The sequence below is a fragment of the Malaclemys terrapin genome, chromosome 9, assembly GCF_027887155.1.
Source record: "Malaclemys terrapin pileata isolate rMalTer1 chromosome 9, rMalTer1.hap1, whole genome shotgun sequence".
In the NCBI taxonomy this organism is placed as follows: Eukaryota; Metazoa; Chordata; order Testudines; family Emydidae; genus Malaclemys; species Malaclemys terrapin.
This window is the reverse complement of record NC_071513.1, coordinates 95,528,641-95,544,436: the sequence shown is the minus strand read 5'-3', so window position 1 is coordinate 95,544,436 and position 15,796 is coordinate 95,528,641. Positions and strand designations below refer to the sequence as shown.

At 38.0% G+C, this 15,796-nt stretch overlaps 1 protein-coding gene across 1 annotated transcript in view; it reads left to right on the top strand.

The window, feature by feature from the left end:
* The window catches only part of PEX5L (peroxisomal biogenesis factor 5 like), a 164,068-nt gene that overhangs the window by 83,497 nt on the left and 64,775 nt on the right, over positions 1–15,796 (top strand). The window contains exon 2 of the mRNA XM_054040095.1: positions 11,301–11,405. Within this exon, the coding sequence (XP_053896070.1) occupies positions 11,301–11,405 (105 nt within the window). The remainder of the gene's footprint in view (positions 1–11,300; positions 11,406–15,796) is intronic.

The following is a 15,796-nucleotide window of genomic DNA, read 5'->3' as shown; positions in this document are numbered from 1 at the left end:
TGTTATCGCTTGTTATGGCAGCCATCGCAAGCAACAGATAGTCCATAGCAGTTAGAGGCTGGTTTTATAACAAGTTGCTTCACTTGTCAGGACTCCCAAACTGTGGTGCATATGATGCCCACAGTGCAGAAAGCAGAGTAAGAAAGTTATATTGATATAAAATAAAGATGGAGCCAAACCAAAACCCAGATACAGCATTCCCCTCCCCACCCACCTCTCCCTGAACTTTGAAGTTTAACCTCCATAAAGGTACTGAACTTTGCAACTCAGGCCATTCTCTAATGTAAAATAAGCGGGAAAATGTATTCACTGCAGTTGAAAATGGCTATCCTGACATACCAATGAATTTCTAATTTACAGACATGTCATATAAGACAGACTTGAAAAGTATAGTTACCCTTATAGTCATCAAGTCAATCAGAATGATGTGGGTGCTCTATAAACCCTTAACAAGGCTATTTTATATTCTGGCTCTTTGATAAACCTGTCTGATCTTAACAAAGAAATTGAAAAATGCCATCTTTTTCTGCTCATTTTCATTCATAGCAAATGCATGCCTGAAAATAAAATATATTCATACTCTCTCTGTTTTCACTGTCATAGTTACTCACTATAGCATCAATTCAGTGCTTAATCTAGCTATGGCATTACATCTTGAACAGCATTAGCACTAATACAAGGTTCCAAATCTCCACAGATTACATATAATCCAAATTGATTTTAGCAGTATTAAATGGTTTACTCATAATTCTGGTTAATGGCCTGCATGTGTAAAAGCACTACAGTTTAATTCTGATTTGTGGCTAAAAAACAACAAACTGCATTTAATGTCTTTTAATAAAGGGAACAAATATGTTTCATGGTTTTAAATAATGTCAAGATACACATAAATCCAAATCCTGAAATAGTGAGTGTTTACCCAGGCAAAATTGCCATTGATTGTTACACAGGGCCAAATTTTGATCCTCAATGTAGCTGGAAAATGTACCTAATTTACTTACTAAAGTGGCAAACATGCCCTTCTCTCCCCCATGTTCCTTCATCTAAATCCCAGGGGACATGAAGAACAGCAAGCAACCAGCTCTGACTGGCTTCCATTGTTCTAGACACACACAGAAGAATGGTCAGGGAGAAAGAGGTCACATTTTTCCACGTACACATTCTTGTGCATTCTGGTCCTCCAACCTGCATACTCAGCACATCAAAGCCTTTGGAGTTTCTCATACCTGACCTAAGCTGGAAAAATTCCCATATGCAGCATTTAAAGTCCCACTGACTGGTCTTCCAGCAGATACACACATCAGGGCTGACAGAGCAGGAGAACTGAGAGGGAACCAGTGGGGGACAGCAGGACTTCCTATAATGCAGTGCTGACGAGGGGAACCTGTTCTGCTGCTGAAAGTTCCCTCTTCTGAGATTCCAGTTCCCATCCGAAGAAGGCACATGGAGCAGTGACAGGACATATCACAAATATTCCTGCCCAGAGCTATCCATGCTGGGAATCTGCAACTTATTAAGCAGAGTGTAGGTGTGTTATTGTGCAGGATTCTATTGGTATCTCACTGATGTCGACTTTTAGCAGAGTATCACAGTCCCATTCACCTATGCAAATCCTAGAGGATTTTTATTTTATTTTTTGTTATAGAGAGCAGAATAAGATACTGTTTAAAACTACATACATGCACCTTTCCCTGAGATTGACTTTGGAATCTAACTGGCAGTCCTTACATGGAAATAACTCTGACTGGAATCAGTGGAACATATTCACCCTTCAGACACATGCATGCAGCAAAACATTGAAGTCAGTGAATGTTGTATTCATATATCCAAGGGCAGAACGAGCTCCAAGATATTTGGTCCAGGAGTTTTGTATAACTACAGGACTGAGCAAACCAAAGGGCCAAATTTTGTCCTAATTTACATCCCATGCAATTCCACTGAAGCAAATTTACACACTGTAAATGCAAAACACTGGAACTAACTCCTTTAAGAGTCCTCCTCCTCAGTTATATTGTGCATACCAAAATAGTAAAACATACTCTTAATGTACAGTACTTTTCTATTGTGTTTTCTGTATATGATTCATTTTCTCTCTATAAATATTTTATGAACGAATAGCATAGATTTTAGTATAGCAGTTTTCATATGCAAGGTATCCTACAGCAATAGAGGACACTGACTTACCCTTTAGAAGAGCAGCAGATACAGGCAAATGCATTGTTATGCATTCAGAAATAGCACATGCACCATTTTAATCATTTAACCAAGAGAAGGAATGATAGCCAAGAATATTAAACTGATTGAAAAGTGGTATGAGTTCTTAACTTCTACCTGGGCAGGCACCATAGACCTCAGTTTGATGTCTTATCTGAAGGATATTCGTTCCAACGAATGCATCATCCAAGTACTATACTGTAATGGCATGAGTTCAAATCATGGTTGGGACTAGAACCTATGACTTTCTAGCCTAGACACATGGAACCCTTCTAGTCAGTGACTTCATTAAAGAAGCAAAATATTATTATCATCAATTCTTTGTTCTGATAAGCATCTAATAAATGTTAAGTGGTCATCTGCTAAACCATACTGGCCAGACAGTGTTCCTTTGAAAAAAAATACACAGAGATGTAAAGAGAGCAGTTCTATGGCTATTCCTTGAAACTGTTTAAAATCCATCAGTCAGAGACTGGGCTAGCAAAAGATACTTTGCTCTTTGAGTATCCAGCTTAAAATAATCAGGAAATGAAAGCAGCAAATAAGATTGCTGGAGACAAACTTGACTAGTTTCTCCATACTTCCTAACAGTTTTATAAAATGGTGATTTAAAGTGTGGTTCTACTCCAACTCCTAATTACATAAAAAATGGCACCATTGTACTCAATACATTTCTTCCCTGTGTGTATTCAGACTCAAATCTGCTGACTTGAGAAACAAAAATAAGTTTTTACTCCATTCTCCTGTTAGCCCTGCAGCAGCCAGCACACCTTAGGGAATGAGCTAGAGTCTATATGTGCATCAACAACAGAATTGTTTACTAAATTTCAGTCAATTAAATATATTTTCACAGGTGTAAGACAACGGGATTGCGCAAGGATCAATTAAGTCAGAATTTGGCCTACAGAGTTTTTATTACTGGTGATGTGAAAAGGGCGGGGGGAAGGATAGCTCAGTGGTCTGAGCATTGGCCTGCTAAACCCAGGGTTGTGAATTCAATCTTTGAGGGGGCCACTTAGGGATCTGGGGCAAAATCAGTACTTGGTCCTGCTAATGAAGGCAGGGGGTTGGACTCAATGACCTTTCAGGGTCCCTTCCAGCTCTATGAGATGGGCATATCTCCATATATTAACCTAGCTTGACTCTCCAAGTTCAGGATGAATCTGCTTTGATAGCAGTTAGGAAACCTGTAAGGGCAGCGCATTTGAGACAGCAATCACTGAGATAATAAACATGTAACTTCAAAGTACCACTTTGACAAAGTCACTTTTCAGAGTAGAACTGCACTTTTTCTGTGCTGTTGGATACATTCACACAAAACACATACTTCAGTGGAAAAGCTTGTGCTATTTCATTACTATTCTCATTGCCAATTTTCTTTGCTGACGTTCCATACACGAGAAGCAAAAAATGTGTCCTTGCAGTCTGGATGACATGGATTTATTTAGGCAAATATTAGAAAGAGAGAAGGATGGTTAGGAAACTAGCCTGAGACTTGGGAGATGTGTGTTCAATTCATGGCACTGTCAAAGACTTCTTCCTCTGTTACTTCGGGCACGGCCCCAATAATGGGGCCATATAAGTATCATGGAGAAACAGACCAAACAAAGTCTGGAAGTTTCAAAGGAGAGGCCCAGGTGCCACTGAAATTGGATTTAGGTATCTAAATCCCTTAGGCTTTTCTAAAAATCCTAGCTCAAGTCTCCCGGAGAAAGAGAATCCACAGGATGATACTTGCTTTGAAGCAGCTATCTTGAATTGGCTCAAAGCTCTGCCTGCCAGCAGGGATATTCTTATTTTTTTTAAGAGATGCTGGACCAGAAAACAGTACAAGAAGAAAGTAACTGAGGAACAGGTAGATAATGGATAGAAAAGGGGAAGGGGGCAAAACGGAACAGAAAGGACTGAGAAGGGCTGCAGGGGAGAAAGTACATTTAGACTTTATAAGAGAACTCAAGATGTTTCTAATGTTCCATAGCCACGGGAATTCTGTTGGCATCACTGTCCAGTTGTGCACTCATTTTGAGGAGGGAAAATGTTAGCACTGCATAATTTAAACAATAGAACCATGCATGGCTCATCTCTTATTTTTAAATTCTGCAAAATACAATGATTTGTGGCACATAAATCCATTTTGAATAGGCTATTTAATTGGTACTGTAAGTCTAATACATCAGCTGCTTGGAGATCTGGAGAGCAGCCAAGCAGCCAGCGTGCAACATGTACGGTAGCTTGGTCTATTCTCTTTCTTAGCACAAACGACCTGAGTTGCTATAACTTAAAGCTACAATTATGTTAAGCTTTCCATCAATTAAATATATTTTCCATAAAATTTGCCTTTAAAAAAAAGGAATAAAACCCTCTCAGTTCTGTGTTGCCATTTAAAACTGATTTTCTTTTCAGAAAATGGTGTAGTATTCTACAGACCTGAACAATGTTGAGACATTTTAGTCTGAAAAATGAAATATGCATCACAGTCAGTCACCTTTCAAAGCAAAGAGCATGAGTTGAATACCTAATGAAAGACCTATTTTAAGCTGGAGTAAGTCTGGCTGGACTTTCTGCTCATGCATAGGAAAGATGTCACTAAAAGTTTCCTGAGCCTGACTTTTCCTATCAAAAATTTGCAAGAGCTCAGGAGAGTTTTTGACCTTTACTGAAGTAACCATATTATAGTGGCAGATGAGATGAAAGGAGGATCTGTGCAGAACCAGCCTTAAAAAACCCAAACTAGGTGAAACTTGCCTAGTTGTTTGCGTTTGTTTCAAACTTGAAACTTGGGCAAGGTTTGCAGATGCTCACCAACCTTTGGGCAAATCTTTGCCACATTTTTTCAGGAGACCCAGGCTGAGTTGTGGTTTCAGGTATTGACCATGCAAAGCCACTCTTGAGTTTTGGAGTTGGTTCAAATGCAAAACTTAGTAGGCATGGAGCCATGTGGACTTAAAGTAGGAAAAGCATTTGCCCAGAGTCCTGGGAACCCAAAAGCACTGAGTTTCATACAGCTCTAATTAAAATATATAAAGGTAAAATATGATCTATGGGATGGGTAGAAGTGTGTGCCACAGATGAACCCAAACCAGAACACCAGATGCAAAGTCACCAAAATTTTTGGAACTTCATACTGGTATCTATACAGAAAGTTCTACAATATTCAAGAGCTTTGGATCAGGTATATCTAGTTTGTGCTTCATGATTGACATTGTTCTCAGCTGAGAACAGACTTTTCTAATAGACATCACATATTATATGAGTAACCTCTCTGCTTTGCTAAACGGTGCTCTCGGGGCCAGGTTCTGCCCTCAGTAACACCCATGTACCCCCACCAGTTTCAATGAGGCAGTACAGATATAGGTGAGGGCAGAATTTGGCCCTTGATAAATCTTTCTCCCATTAACTGAAAATGTGTATCTGCTGTGCTTTTTTAGAATAAGGTTCGGCATGCCTGATCGTAAGTAATTACACATCTCACGTACATTTTTTGGAAAGATAGGTTGTATTTGCTCTTCCTCATTAATTTTTACATCTATAAGTAGTTTTTTGAAGAATGTATTTGTAGATTATGCATCAGATTCTCTATTGCTCCCAGTTTCTGAGGCCAGTTGTATTCCTGCCCTGGTCCCAATGTGCTTTAGCACATCATGCCAGGGCTTTTGCTTCTTTTGCATTTCTATGTAATGTTCTTCTATAGACAGTGCATCCCTTCTCTATCTTGACCTGCTTATACAGTGCCAAATTCTAAGTATGCATGACTGCCGCTGACATATCATCTGATCTTAATTAAGTCAATTGGGGTTGTACATGCATATCTGAGGACAGAATTTGATCCATCCCTCTTTGCAGCTGGGAGGGCACAGTTACTTTTACATTCTCTTGGCTGGGCATTGGGGAAACGCAGTGAGGGAGGAGACAGGGTTTCAGGAATCCTCCTCTCAAGGCCTAATGGCTAGAATAGACTCTGCCCCCCTAGTGTGCACCCTCCACAGAGGACCATGATGGGAATATCCCTCTCGTAGTAGAACTCTGACAACCCAGCTCACCCCTACATAGCACCAGCATGCTGTCATGCAAAGAGCCATAGCTTAGCTGGGTTCTGTGCCATGCAGGAGTACTTGGTTATGTTGGTTACAATGACAGGGAGCTTATTATGGTTGGGAAGAGATATGGCTCACGTTGCAGAATTCAGATGAGGTGGAGTCGAAACTGTATTTCAAAATAAGCCCAAAGTATATGATTTCCCACTGCAAGAGATTCATTGTATTTAATAGCATGAAAGGACACAGGTTCTGTACATAGAGATCACAGACTATGGACCTGGTAAAGGTTTTATTTAAAAAGATATAGAAGCATTGATCTGTTGGCTACTGGGTTCCTATAGCTGATAATAGTCATTCTTTTCCCATTCCCTAACCCAATCTAGAATCAGTGTCAATCTAATAGACTATCAGAATCAAATTGTTGCCTTTCTCTTAGCAACTAAAAGGACACAATTCATTATTTAGCAGCTTTAAATGAGTTCATTAACATTTAAAAGAAATTCAGCCTGAAATGTACTCAAATGCATTTCTGAAGGTTATAAAAATGGAAGCATGGGGGTTAATGCTGAGTCAGTTTCTTAGGTGGCTATTTGGTGAACTTTCACAATGTAACTGGAAACAAATATTTTCTATATCAATTATTGTGCCTGCTTAGAACTTTGAGACAGACCTGCAATAGGAAAATATTTTCCATGTGAAATATGTAGGTAATTATGTCCACCCTTTTGGTGATGAACTTAATTACATGCTGTAAAGGCTTTCTGAAATAAGTGGTTTGTCAGCAGACTGTGGAGCCATGGGGCGGAGGAATAGCTAGGAACAGGATCTATAATTGTAAATTAGCAGACTCCCCAGCTTACTAATTGAAAGAAGCCTTGGGAAACAATTTGAAATATCTTGGAGGAAATCTAACAGCCCTTTCTGCATTAAAACATACCTTTGTATTTCTGTGTAACACTTTCTGTGTGTAATGGCATCATTGTGCTTTATATTATTACTCCACCAAGGAAAGACATTGGACGAATAAAACTGTATCTGTTTGAGTCTTTCTTTTGGCTTACATACCTGTCAAGGCTGTATGTCTGAAAATCTGGAGGTAGTATACAAATGAGCAAATATCCTAACATGCATAATTGATGCAGATGCATGACTTTATTAGCATCCCCCATCTATCAAATTCATCGATTTCCCTCCCTCCACCAACAAACCTATCAATTCCACCCTAATTTTTTCCCCTCTTCTCACCGGGTACATCTACACTACAGCGGGGAGTCGATTTAAGATACGCAAATTCAGCTACGTGAATAGCGTAGCTGAATTCGACATATTGCAGCCGACTTACCCCGTTGTGAGGACGGCGGCAAAATCGACTTCTGCCGCTTTTTGTCGGCGGCGCTTACTACCACCTCTGCTGGTGGAGTTAGAGCGCCGATTCGGGGATCGATTGTCGCGTCCCGATGGGACGCGATAAATCGATCCCCGAGAGGTCGATTTCTACCCGCCGATTCAGGCGGGTAGTATAGACCAGACCACCCTCTCTCTGGCTCCTCTTTCCTCCCTCGAATTTCACCTTCTTCTCCTTCTCCCTGCCTCATTATCGCTGAATCACCCCCCAACCCTTGTCCTCTGCCCTCTGAGTTTCTCAGTTGCTAAATTATATGTTTTCACTCACTAAAAAATGCTCATGCTGTCCTGAACCTTAAATTAATATTCTTTTACAGTAGCTTAATTAAATCCTCATTAACACGTACCACATTCTTTGTAAGTAGTGTGACTTGTACTGAATTTAATTTGGCGCTATTCAGAAACACCAGCTGCTAAACCAGTGTATTTCCCTACAGAGTGGGTTTGCAAAATCTGCACACTCCTATGGAAATGTCTATTACCATCCATTCTCTCATCCTGGGAGAACCTGGGAGAACCTGCAGAAATCGTTAGCAAGTTTTTAGCTGACCCTATTACAATATTCAAAGTGCTGTGGAAATATTCTATTGTATTGTTTATCTTGTTTTGGAGATATTTCCTAAAAAGGAGTGGTTTAATCTTAATTGTACCAGACAACAAAACACTGATATACTCCTCAGTTTTACTGCTACAGTATATTGTATGAAAGCAAATCATACCTTTTCCCTGCACCAATTCACTCAAGACAGTATCCTTGCTTTATATGCAGGTTTGCATGCTGTGCATCATAATTCTTTAAATCTGCACATTGCTGACAAAAGAGGTATTTGTGAAACTCATTCACTCAGTGATCAAAATGATGCATATATGAGAAAATAATTTACCCCAGGTCTCTGAGTTATGATGAACTGTTCATTATGAGGAGCTTGCAAGTGTAAAATTAGCTGTTCCAGAAGAACTATAGTGCTCAACACCAAGCTACTGTAACAGACAATATGTACAGCAATCCAATATTGCTAAGAAATAACACTTAACAATGGAGAACAACTTAACAATGGAGGCAGCCAAATAAATAAATACACATTTTAAAGCAATTCTTGCATGATTATGTATATAGTAATCTCTGTGTTTAAAATATTGTAATTAGAACCCAACAGATTATCATTTCAATTGTAGCTAACTAACGGTAGTGTATTAACCATTTCTGTGCCCTAGATACAAAGACTAGATTTGTTTTCCCCCTCCTTTCTACAGGAAGGGATAGCTGGGGGGAGGGATTGCTCAGTGGTTTGAGCATCGGCCTGCTAAACCCAGGGTTGTAAGTTCAGTCCTTGAGGGGGCCATTTAGGGAACTGGGGTAAAAAAAATCCGTCTGGGGATTAGTCCTGCTTTGAGCAGGGGGTTGGACTAGATGACCTCCTGAGGTCCCTTTCAACCCTGATATTCTATGATTCAAGGTTTGAAAGGGGGAAATAATTGATTGTGTCCCACAAGACATAATCAAACTCGCTCATGCAAGCTGTCAGAGGTACTGATGCCAAAAATTTACAGATAGGCAAAATTTCAAGTATATACAAGAGTACCCTGAAGTGGCCAAAACATTTAAACTTGGACACCTAACATTAGGCACTGAAATCCATATTTAAGCACATAAATATGTGGCCAGATTTTCAGAGGTATTGAGCACCTGCATCTCCCTCCATTGAAATCACTGGGAACTACAGCTACTGTATTCTGCTCTGCCTCTCCAATCATCAAATATGTTGCAAAGCTAAGTTCTGATTCCAGAATCTTATTGTATGTCATGAGTGTACCAGTCAGAAATAAATCAACATGGTTCACCCACACTCTTGTGGGGTTGCAGTTCAATTGTGTTTTGACTTCCAAACATAGCAAATGTGAGATGAAAGTCACTGAAGGAAAAGCAATACAGTATCCTAAGATGTCATTTTTACTGAGTTTCTTTTCTGACTATAGCCACACTTTTAAAGTGATGAGATATGTGGTGTATGATATCAGCCATTCACAGGGCTATTTTTTAAAAAAGTTGATAGCAGGCACTAATGTGAGTATCATGACTCTTTTCAGGCAGTAGGTGAAACCTTGAAGAAAAAGTGGCTCTGTCTTCAAAAAAGTGACCTGACCTTTGCTTTGGTGGGTTTCTACTGTGCAAGAAATAAAAAGCACTGCATGCTTTCTGATGCATCCTTTTTTAGCTAATAAACTACTTCTCTATAGCATTCAACACAAAAGGATTAGGTTTCTGAAAGTCAAACAGCATGTTACTAATGCTAGCTAAATAGTAGCTCCACATATTAAGGAAAATATTTTCATGGATTTGTAACATATCAAATGAATCATGAATAAATAAATGTTTGGACAAGAACCTTTGATATGCTTTGCACTTAGAACTCTCTTCTCACCAAATAAGAGAGAATATCCTAATCTGAAGTAAACTTTACAATGCCTTTTGCAGTTCTTTGGATATCAAAGGAATTACAAATTGAGCATGCCTATGTTTTATGACACTTATGGTATGAGAACTTCTTGCAGCATGCAAAGAACTCTCTCTAGGTTAACTGCAATGCGTTGCACAAATAAGTTAAATTTGACCTTGTTTTTTCATAAACATTGTTTTAAAATTGCAATATTATGCACATGTTTTTGAGCTGTGAACGATTATACGGTATTTGTGATATAAAAATTACATCGCATTGTTTGGTATCAATAAATAGTATCCTTCTTAGGACACAGTATACAATGCTATTTTAAAATCATTCTTATTATACTGTACTGTAGTTAAGAAATACATTCAATAGACTCTTAGTTAATGAAATGTATGTAAGCTTAGGGCAAAATTCTGAAGTCATGGAGCCAGATCCTTCAGTCTTTGTACACCCCAAACTCCCATGGACTTCAATGGAGTTTTGTGAGTGTAAGAAAAGTCTAATCAAGCTCCACTACTCTTCTCTCCCTACACCCTCAGACATTCACTGATACTTACAGAAGTTCTATACATACAGGGAGAGCAGAGTATCAGAGACTCACGATCTACAATGTAGATCCAAGAGGAGAATTTTGCCCTTAAATTTAGAGTATTTAAAGGAGAATTTAACTTTCATTTTACGTAAGCTGTAAATCTTCATAACAGTCTGATTTCTTTTTGTCTATAATCTGATTTGAGTAGAAAGCATGTATATTTCCGCTGTAAAGTTGCAAATAACTACAATTAACTAGTGGTGAAGAAATTAAGGGCCTGATCCTCCAGATATTACTCATATGAGGGCCAAGTTCTGTGAGATTCTCAACTTCCTTCACTCCTGCTGATGTACTCCCGCGAGGCCTCACAAAAGCAAGGCAGTTTGTAGTCCTATTGACGTCAATGGAGTGATTCATATGAGTAAAAGCTGCAGGACGGGGCCCCAACTCTGTTATCAATTAAGTTTTGGGGGGGGGGTTGTTTACTTGTTTGGTTTTGGTATTTTGTTTTTAACAGTATGTGTGTATTTTATTTTCAACAACAACATACTTTTACTTCCAGCGTAACACCGTCATTTAATTACTGGATTGTTCTGGGGTGTATTTTTTGTAACCAGTAACAAAGATTCCTCCTGACACAAGCCATTGTTGATTTCACTGTTGTAGGGGAAAGGCTCTAGGGCGGCAGATAAGGCTGTTGCCATGGTGATGAAGGAGATACCGAGGGAGGAGTCTGCAGAGGAAAAGCCCCTCCTTACTATGACATCACAGGTGGGCAGAATGTTAGGATTCCAGTAGGCAGCTGACATATGTTAATCTAATGAAGAATGTAATTTAACTAGCAGATAAGCATTAACATTCTTGAGTCAAAACTTAACAGGCAATTATAGTTTTCCCAAAAGAAAAAGCTATTATAAAATGCCACACATAAAACAAGGGGAATGAGGAGAAATTCATTCATTGTTTAGGTTTTCAATTGGTGTATATTAGTTTTAGTGATTCTGCTTGAGCTTGACCCTTCAGAAAATATTTTATACAAAATTAAATGTTGTGTCATCATAACATACTATAGAAGATAATAGCTTATGGTAAATAAATTAACTGCTTGTGTTTTGGAGCTTTTGAACAAAAAAATGCAAATTTTCTGATCAAATGATTTGTAGTAAGCACAATATACATATGTCAGTTACCAGTAGAGTATTTAAAATTGATTTTAAAAGGTCAAATATTATTCATGCTGTCAGTATTTACCTATCATAATATATATATATATATATATATACACACACACACACCTATTCATATGTACAATATGTATATATAAAATCATATATAACAACCACTTGGTAGTGGTATCATTTATAAATACATAAAATCCCTTAAGTTTTCACTAGCATTTAACTCATATTTCAAATTAGATTATTTTACATACTTCATTGTTTTCATCTTTGTTAAGCCAATAAATGCAAGAAGACAGGTCCATTACCTGAAACTTGATAGGTGGTAGACTATAGGTAATGAAAATGACACAAATGTATAATACATCTGAATTGGATAATTAAAAAAAAAATCATGTGACTAACCAGCAACTTTGGCCTAAATTTGGCAATATTTTCCCCAGCAACATACTAGTAACAGAATTTAATACAATTACTTGATTTGATGCTTAATATTTAACATTAAAGTACACAAGGTTATTCATATTCAACAATAGGTTTGATGTCATACATTATATGGCTTTTCTTACATAAAAATAATCTTCAACAAAATCCAAAAACCTTTTTTCTACTGTAGGGTAATAGATATTTATGTTTAAAAATAATATGCGACTTATAAAATGCCAGTACAAGCTTACCTTATAGCCTGTATAAAATGTATTACACTAAGTCAATTAATTAATAATAGAATTTTTGATCATTGACATTTTCCTATACATTGGAAAACATTTGTCAATTTCCTCCTAAACCTCTGTCAAATGTTGTATTATACTTGTGATATACTGTATTAGTTAAAACACGATTGCATGAGGGAATAGGATGCTTTGTTTAATGCATCACATTCCAATTTTACACTAACCAGTTTAAGAATCACAAATATTGAAACGAGGGGTGAAATCCTGGGCCCCTTGAAGTGAATGGCAAAACTCCTATTGACTTCAATGGGCCAGGACTTCATCCCAGGTTCATAACATGTTTGATGCACTATTTGTATTGGTTGTTTGTCAATTTCATTCAGCAATAGTTTGTGACAGTTTTTCTAAGTAAAATGCTCGTGTTTATTAGTCAGTGTAATTTTTTCCACTACACACAAGTACCTATTTCCCTGCTATGCACCAATGGGGTGCACAAGCCAAAAGGAAGCAGAATCAAGTGAAAAAGTGAGTATTTTCCATAGCCACCTCTGCATCATGTATGTGTTATGTATGGTATATGATCATATCATATTTATCATTTGTATCCTAACTTTCTGGATGTGTTGCTGTATTAAGATTCTTATGTCTTTAATCCTGGGTTTAGCAGGCCAATGCTCAAACCACTGGGATAGCTCAGTGGTTTGAGCATTGGCCTGCTAAACCCAGGGTTGTGAGTTCAATCCTTGAGGGGGCCACTTGGGAATTTATGTCTTTAATGTCTCTGTGCAAACCTCTTGTTCAGGTCATTCATTCAGAATACTGTGTTGCTATATGGCAATATATATTCGGCCTTTACTAATGGTATATTTGTCCTGATTCTTCACATGATGAGAGAGATGGATGTGGCTGCTGCTCACAGGATATAATATGTATATCAAATGGAAATAATTACTAATTACCACTGGCCAAACTTTCCAAGTCAAATCAAATTTAGGTCAAAAGAGTAAGGTCTAGTCTTTCAAAGGTCATCTACTAGTCACACAGAATCAGCATTGAAGAATACTGTGTAGCTGTGTATTTTTTGTAACTGTAATGGTTATCTCAAGTTCTCATTAAGAGCCTGGTCTTGCAGCCCCTCGCCCGTGCAACTCCCATTGAACTCAGTGGGAATTTTGCATGTGAAGTGGCTTCCAGAATACATGCAATTCCTACTTAAATAGACCCATTTGTTTTCATAATGGACAAAACATGACACACACACACACAAAGTGCTCAGTGAAACTAGGACTTACCATGCTTGATTGGGAAAGAAAACTCAGATGAGATCAGTGGCGTCTACAGTATAGGTATGAGACATACAGTCCCTGGATTTTGTGAGAAATTGCCAGTTATAACGTGTGAAGGTGCTTTAAGTAAAGCTTCAAGGAAGCTCCCTCTCTCCTCTTCTCCCTGGAAAATACCATATACATTCACTGGAGCACAAGCTGGACACATATTCACATTCAATTATTTTTATGCTCCTATCCAGCCTCTCCTGAGAAGAGGTGACACTTATTTGTTGAGAAAAATAATCACTGTATATTTGAAATATTTTTTTCAAATTCATGAATATAGCAAATATTACTTTACCATAAGTTACATGATCAAATATAATCACAGATCCTCAGCTGCTATGAATTAGCATAGCTTTGCTGATTCACACCACCTGCAAATCTGGCCCATTGTATCAACATTAAGGAACATACTACACTAGCAGCAAGATACACCATGATTTAACAGGTCTTTTCAGTCTCTACTTTCTGTGAGTCTATCTCAATTTTGTCAGTGAAAGTCTCTTTATTGGCATAAGAAGGCATTCAGATGTATCCAAATTTAATACTGTATATCAAGTATCTGTGCAGAAAGCAGGGTTTCAGTGTTAATGGGATTTGGTACAATGTGTCTCCATTTTATATTACTGTCTCCCTGTCTCTTGGTAAGAAGGTTCAAACAGAGAGAGAAGACAAATTTTTTAAAGTGCATTTGTTATTTATGGAAGCTAGAAAATGGGAGAGAGAGATGTAATCTATTTACAGAAAATCATATATTACTGACTGCAGCTGAGTGACTAATGGAGAAAATTATTTATGAATATTCATGTGAATTCAAAAGTAAATTTCTATTTGACCCTCTTTGCAAGTTTTGTGTGTTCACTTTTTAGAAACATTTGAGCACTTGAGAATTATTTACTAGCAGGAATAACCATGAAAAGTTCAGTTTACACTCAAATATTCATTGAAGACACATTTTGAATTGTACAATCAACAGTCAGATTCACAATTCACTCTAGGTCAGTTAGAGATTTAGGCCCTGATTCAGCAAAGCACTTCAACATGTGCTTAATGTTAAGAATGTGATGAAGTGTTTTGCTGTATAGGGAAGAAGTTAAACACATGCTTAAGGGCTTTGAGGCTTACCCTCAGTGCCTTACTGAATTGGCAGCTTAATTCACCCGATAAAGGAACTGAATCAATACCACATGATTAACTAATCAATACAATGCCATTTTTGAATAGTCACAGTCAAATGTTTATGAACACTCTACAGATCTAGAATTATTTGTTGAAGAAATTCACTAATGATTTTGAACAGTGAATAAATGTAACAATCATAGAAACATAGAATTGGAAGGGACCTTGAGAGGTCATCTAGTCCAGTCCCCTGCCCTCTAGGACTAAGTATTATCTAGACCATCCCTGACAGGTGTTTGTCCAACCTGCTCTTAAAAATCCCCAATGATGAAGATTCCACAACCTCCGTAGGCAATTTAGTCCAGTGCTTAACCACTCTGACAGGAAGATTTTCCTAATGTCCAACCTAAACTACCCTTGCTGCAATTTAAGCCCATTGCTTCTTGTCCTATCCTCAGAGGTTAAGAAGAACAATTCTTCTCCCTCCTCCTTGTAACAATCTTTTATGTACTTGAAAACTTTTATCATGTCCCCTCTCAGTCTTCTCTTCTAAACTAACAAACCCAATTTTTTCAATGTCCCCTTATAGGCCATGTTGTCTAGACCTTTAATCATTTTTGTTGCTTTTCTCTGGACTTTCTCCAGTTTGTCCACATCTTTCCTGAAATGTGGCATCCAGAACTGGACACATTACTCCAGTTCAGGCCTAATCAGCGTGGAGTAGAGCGGAAGAATTACTTTTCGCATTTTGTTTACAATACTCCTGCTAATAGATCCCAGAATGATGTTTGCTTTTTTTGCAACAGTGCTATACTGTTGACCCAGATTTAGCTTGTGATCCACTATGACCCCCAGATCTC